At 41.8% G+C, this 6,893-nt stretch overlaps 1 protein-coding gene across 3 annotated transcripts in view; it reads left to right on the forward strand.

The window, feature by feature from the left end:
* Positions 1-6,225, forward strand: part of LOC133630634 (small conductance calcium-activated potassium channel protein 2-like) — a 243,459-nt gene extending 237,234 nt beyond the window's left edge. For all 3 annotated transcript variants that reach the window (XM_062022234.1, XM_062022235.1, XM_062022236.1), the window contains one exon: positions 4,462-6,225. In XM_062022234.1, the coding sequence (XP_061878218.1) occupies positions 4,462-4,767 (306 nt within the window). In that variant the 3' untranslated portion in view covers positions 4,768-6,225. The remainder of the gene's footprint in view (positions 1-4,461) is intronic.
* Positions 6,226-6,893: the final 668 nt, after the last annotated feature.

Genomic DNA, 6,893 nt, shown 5'->3' on the forward strand with positions numbered 1-6,893 from the left:
ATGTATGTATGCATATACACAGCACAAAACATACATACAACAAAACAAATGTAAATATGAATAACCCAATAATATAACAAATTAGTAAAAAGCCTAAAAAGGTGAGTTTTTAGCCTTTGTTTTTAAAGTTCAACGCTCTCTGCAGTCCTGGGGCTCTCTGGTAAGCTGTTCCACAGGTGGGGGCCACAGTGGCGAAATGCCGCCTCACCGTGGGTCTTTGTTCTGGTATTTGGTCAAGCTAAAAGGCCAGTGCCAGAGGACCTCAGGATCCTCGAGGGTTGATACGGTAAAAGCAGGCCAGATATTAAATAAATGCGATCAAAAGTCTGCTTACAATAGAGCTTACGGGAGCCGTTCAATTCTGCCTATATAGCCCTTAAAAAACCTCCAAACATCTCCATTAGTGTTTTATATACATGATGTAAGTATATATGTAATGTAGGAAAATTTATAATAACATTAGATATTTACCTATTTTGAACATTTTAAGTATTAAGTATTCATTTCAATTGTTTTTTTATTCATCACTGATTATTACTCACTGCAGACTTCATGGGGGACAACAAACATAATAAAACATCACTTACTGTACAAGGTCTGCTGTCGTTAGGAAGCAGACTGCTAGGATGTTCATAAATGAAGAATGACTCATAATCCTCACCAAGAAAAAGGAGGGTGAAACCAAGCGTCTTTTTGTGTCATTGTTGCCATTTCCGGGTCTAAATTGGCTGTCAAAGTGTCCCAACTTGTTGGATTATATCCTCAGCCATCTACTATCTAGGTGAGAGGCATGATTTTTGATTTAGAATAAACTTACAGGAAGCGAGGAAGCAGCAGACCACGCGATGATGTAAACATAGACACACAGGAAGTGATCACGGCGTCGCTATAAATAGTTTGTCTGCGTTAGCACTTATAATAACAATATCACTAATACTTGTTTATATTCAAGTCACCAAATGTAAATGGAGTATTGTTTGGCGTTTTTATCGGATTTTATGGGCAGAATAGAGGAGCTCCCATTCATTCCACTGTAAGCAGACTTTTATTTACATGTATTTAATATTTAGAATGCTTTTTTTTTTAAAAATATATCCATCGTCATGTCTCTCATAACAATTGCGAACGATAGGCAAAATTCCAAAAAAATTGCAGTTCCACTTTAGAAGACCAAGATGGTGCCACAACAAAAATAAAATATGTGGACATTAGTCGGTCAGTTCGAGGTGTGCGGGTTCTACGGGAAGATACTTTTTGGAAATCTTCCTGTGGGGTACTTGCCATTTGGCTGAAGAATATGACAAAGAAGGTGATGTGTATTTCTGGTCTTGTCACCCTTGTCCGGACCGAAGGGTGACACGGCAGTGTGGCTGGATCAAAAGAGACGTCGGAGACGCTTTACTGAACCAAACAGTTGCTTTATTACAAGCAAGCGTCATTATACAGGACTGCAGTTCCTGGAGGAGGTCAGGTCAAAAAATGAGGTACTCCTAACCTGGAGAAGCCAAACCATCAGTTTTTATATTCCTCCCTTCTGTCTCTGGGTGTGTGTGCTAAGTCAGGACAGCACAACATGACCATGTAAGGAGATGTTCATGTGTAATTGACCGGAAAACAACCTCCGTAGGTTGTACCTTAAATGTTGGCGTGAAAATAAACATGGAGTCTCTCCTCCAGGATAGGGCTATCACTTTTGCATTCCGAAGTCTGAATTCATAGCCTCTTCTCGTGAGAGAGCTAATCCAGTCCACTTACGAATGTCCAACTAAGGCTTCTTGATTTATTACGGGCTCAACCATTATTTACTTAAACCTGGTGGTTCGCTTTCTCCAAGTTGAATATAAACATTCACCATATGTAGAACATAATACAATAATAATAATAATAATACCTGGGATTTATATAGCGCTTTTCTAAGTACCCAAAGTCGCTTTACATGTAGAACACATCATTCATTCACACCTGGTGGTAAGCTACTTTCATAGCCACAGCTGCCCTGGGGTAGCTCCCTGAGAGAGCATGAGGAGGTTGAGGTGGGCGGGGTTGCGGTGGGGAGGGAGCGGGGGGTGTATATTGTAGCGTCCCGGAAGAGTTAGTGCTGCAAGGGATTCTGGTTTATTTGTTCTGTTGTGTTTATGTTGTGTTACCGTGCGGATGTTCTCCCGAAATGAGTTTGTCATTCTTGTTTGGTGTGGGTTCACAGTGTGGCGCATATTTGTAACAGTGTTAAAGTTGTTTATATGGCCACCCTCAGTGTGACCTGTATGTAGGGATGATGTTTGATAAGAAATTATCGAGTTCGAGCCTATTATCGAATCCTCTTATCGAACCGATTCCTCATCGATTCTCTTATCGAGTCCAGATAGGTTGTTGTATATGGAAAAAAACACACAATATTTGGTTTAACAAAAGCTTACTTTTATTATATAAGAAAAAAATAAAATCTAATAAATAAATAAATATTGACTGTTACCCCCCTAAAAAAATTAAAAAAAATAAAAAATATTGACTGTTGTTACCCAAAGTATATTAAGTGGGATTTTTCAGAAAAACAAATATATACAGTAACACAAAAACAACCTGTCTCTGTGATCACTATAGGTGTATAAATAATACTATAGTGTTGAATAAAATCAGTCCCTTGGGCACAAAACTGGGATTTATATAGCGCTTTTCTAAGTACCCAAAGTCGCTTTACATGTAGAACACATCATTCATTCACACCTGGTGGTAAGCTACTTTCATAGCCACAGCTGCCCTGGGGTAGACTGACGAAAGCGTGGCTGCAATTTGCGCCAACGGCCCCTCCGACCACCACCTATCATTCATCATTCAATTCACCGGTGTGAGTGTCCCGCCCAAGGACACAACGGCAGCGATTTTTGGATGGTAAGAGGCGGGGAGCGAACCTGCAACCCTCAGGTTTCTGACACGGTTGCTCTACCCACTACGCCAGACCTGGGCATTCTGCGGCCCGCGGGCCGCATCCGGCCCTTTGTGCGTCCCTGTCCGGCCCGCGTGAGGCCAATTATAAATTACAAAATAAATTTTTAAAAGTATCTATGTCGAGTGTGCAATACAACGGTGCTGCTTTTGTTTTGAAAATCGTTATTTGTATTACTTCCGTGTGGACGTATGCGTGATTGTGAGTGAATGTGAACAACTGCAATTACAAAATAAAGTTGAAAAAACATCTATGTCCTGCGCGCAATACAACTGTGCTGCTTTTATTTTGAAAAGTATTATTTATGGGCGTGTGTCCGTGTGTAACCTGCGAGTGAAGGTGCACATGCAGCGACAAGTGATGCACGGTTTACACCCGAGACGCCAAAAAGAGAAAAGTTGATGAGGAATGGCGTGTTTTCAACAACACATGAACTGCAAAGCAACGTCCCCTCACCTAAGGTGCGTGCCTGCGCAATTGCGCACTGCTCAAGCGTCCGCTGCGCGCAGCAAGTATATGCCGCGCACCAAATCAAATCCCATCTGAATTCTAAACAAAATAAACATATTTATTCTATGTAATTTTGCAATGCAACTTTGAGTGACAGTGACAACAAGCGGCCCTAACGGTGTTCGTCAACACCGTTCAATTGAACACCGTTCAATTATTGTAACGTCTATCGAGATGCTTCGAGGACAGGAATTATATCGATCACTTTATTGAACAAAACTGTTTATATTCGGACATAACCACACCAAAAACATGAGTAAAACAATTCTATCTCGAAAAACTAGTCATTTTCTGCCGTACAAACCAGGCCAAAACCAACTTGTCATCTGTCACCAACACGCATAGCACTAAACCACTGGTGCGTTTAAGGCCACGCAAAAAGTCGGACAACTCAAACACCACACAAAGTTACACTATGACTCCTCAGTCATACGTGTGCTTATTTTACTGTCATTTATTATTAATGTTAATTTATATATATTAGTCATGGAATGCTGTTACACACACTATGTTGAGGTATTACTATTATTATTATTATTATTATTATTTATCTTACGGTATATATCAAAAATAATATTGAGCAAAATTTAATTGAAATATTGTCGATGTGGCCCTCCAGCAGTGCTCGGGTAGCTCATGCGGCCCCCGGTAAAAATTAATTGCCCACCCCTGCACTACGCCATGCCGCCACTTACCTTAAAAGTTGGCGTGAAGATAGACGTGGAGTCTCTCCTCCAGGATAGGGCTATCACTTTTGCATTCCGAAGTCTGAATTCATAGCCTCTTCTCGTGAGAGAGCTAATCCAGTCCACTTACGAATGTCCGACTAAGGCTCCTTGATTTACCTGGTGGCTCGCTTTCCCCAAGTTGAATATAAACATTCATATGCCGGATGGACTTAAGGATCCACTCACAAACATGTCAACTTTTACCCCCAAAGAGTCTGGCTGCGACGGATATTAGATTGAATCGAAATAACATTCTTCCAATTCTGTGTTGTTACCCAGACCCAGAATGTGATGTACGACCTGGTGTCGGAGCTCCAGGAGCGCAGCGAGGAGCTGGACAAGCGCATCGGCACACTGGAGGACAAGCTGGACTCGGTGACGGGCAGCCTGCAGGCGCTGCCCTGCCTCATCTCCCAAGCCATAACCCAGCAGCAGCAGGACTTCCTGGACGGCTTCGTTCACCGCTTTCGGCCCGCGTCGCTAGCTTCAGAGCGCTCGGAGCGCTCGGAGCGATCCTGGACGTCCACCACCCGCAGGCGGCGCTCCCCCTCCACCGCACCACACACCTCCTCCGATAGCGGATAACCTCCGGATCCATCCGACGGATCCATCCTTCCCCCTCCCTTCCCTCTCTACCCTCCCGAACCACGACTCCTCTCCCCCCCTGTGACTGAGCCTTTCAGCGCAGGACCGGATCGGAGAAACGGAGAGGAGGAAAAAAAAACAAACCAAGTGCATCCGAAAAACAAAAAAAGAAACAAAAGAAAAAGACTGAAAAGCCGAGATAAAGTAGAGGTATGGTTTATGTTTTAGCCATTGTATGGCTGTTCAAGTTAGCTTTTTTGTAAAAGCCCTTAAATTGGACCGAGTTCAGGGTCGCTTGGGGTGAGAGCTGGCTATCACACCGGAGAGTCCTTAACCGCGACGGGTCCGGACAAAACTTTGGGTTTCCTGTACAGGTCTGGCAGGCGAAGGCCGCAGCAGAGGCTGAACCGGAGGTCGGCGTTTGGGACTCGCACCTCAAGCGGAAGACTTTACACAATTGCCAACTTTCAAGGGTTCCGGCCTCCTTGCTCTCGAGGAAAAACACCAGAGCGACTATCTTTTTTAGTTCCATACTGACATGTGATTTTTTCAGTGCCTGAATGTATAAATAGTAGAGGGTTATTTAATTACTAATTTCCGAAGCTTTTTTACGATGTTAACAGTCTGAATACAGCATTGCATTCCCTTTTCAGATACATTCCTCTCCGACAATTCAAAAGAAAACGTCTTTAAAATGATGCATAACATTGCCTCCATTACGCAACATGTTTTGTTTTGTTTTCCCTTCTGTTTCTTTTTCTATTTATACTAACACCGTGGTGGGGGAAGAAGAAAAAAAAAAAGGAGAATGCTCAGAGTGCGTTGTATGTTTTTGGCCGGGTGCTGCACACCCGAACACAACAATGGAAAGGTGGCGTGCACCTGTCTCGGCACCGCTAATTGGAGCTCCCTGTGCTCGACAGATAATGGCGTGTCTTGAGGGCGGCCGGCGTAAATGGTCCAGAGCGAGAAAAAGAAGAAAATAACACCACCCTGCCCCCTTTGCATGGTTCTGTGCAAAACTGACAGTGGAACATGATGTTACTTGGATGGCTTGCTGAATTTAGATGATTTTTTTTTTTCTCTAATTATGTCCACTCTTCAATTTGTTTGTCGCCTTTCTTTATCGGTTCTCTTTTCACGGACATTTCCTTTTTTTTTTTTTTTTCTTTTCTTTTTTTTCTTTTTTTTTTATAGCCCCTAGAAGAGTTGCAGTAAATGTGATTCTGTAATGCATTCCCTGTTTAAAAAAAAATATGACGGTGAAGGAAAACCACGACTAAGAAAACCGTTCTAAAAGGACGCAAATAAAAGTGCTGAAGAAACTTTGATGGGTGCGGAACAATTAATTGGTTTCTCTCCTCTTTGGTTCGGTATTTTAAAATGTAAACATTTGCTGTTTTTTCATAGGAAGATGAATACCAACACTGCAAAAACATGCAATATGCATGATGTAAGTACACTACCGTTCAAAAGTTTGGGGTCACATTGAAATGTCCTTATTTTTGAGGGAAAAGCCCTGTACTTTTCAATGAAGATAACTTTAAACTAGTCTTAACTTTAAAGAAATACACTCTATACATTGCTAATGTGGTAAATGACTATTCTAGCTTCAAATGTCTGGTTTTTGGTGTAATATCTACATAGGTGTATAGAGGCCCATTTCCAGCAACTATCACTCCAGTGTTCTAATGGTACAATGTGTTTGCTCATTGGCTCAAAAGGCTAATTGATGATTAGAAAACCCTTGTGCAGTCATGTTCACACATCTGAAAAGAGTTTAGCTCGTTACAGAAGCTACAAAACTGACCTTCCTTTGAGCAGATTGAGTTTCTGGAGCATCACATTTGTGGGGTCAATTAAACGCTCAAAATGGCCAGAAAAAGAGAACTTTCATCTGAAACTCGACAGTCTATTCTTGTTGTTAGAAATGAAGGCTATTCCACAAAATTGTTTGGGTGACCCCAAACTTTTGAACGGTAGTGTATATACGTAATGTAGTAACATTTATAAAAACATTTAATATTTACGTATATTGATCATTTTAAGTATACGCGGCGCATTAATTTAAATTGGGTTATTTTCATCATCACTGATTACTACTCACTGCAGACTTCATGAGAGGC

Source organism: Entelurus aequoreus, linkage group LG16 (genome assembly GCF_033978785.1).
Source record: "Entelurus aequoreus isolate RoL-2023_Sb linkage group LG16, RoL_Eaeq_v1.1, whole genome shotgun sequence".
Taxonomy (NCBI): domain Eukaryota; kingdom Metazoa; phylum Chordata; class Actinopteri; order Syngnathiformes; family Syngnathidae; genus Entelurus; species Entelurus aequoreus.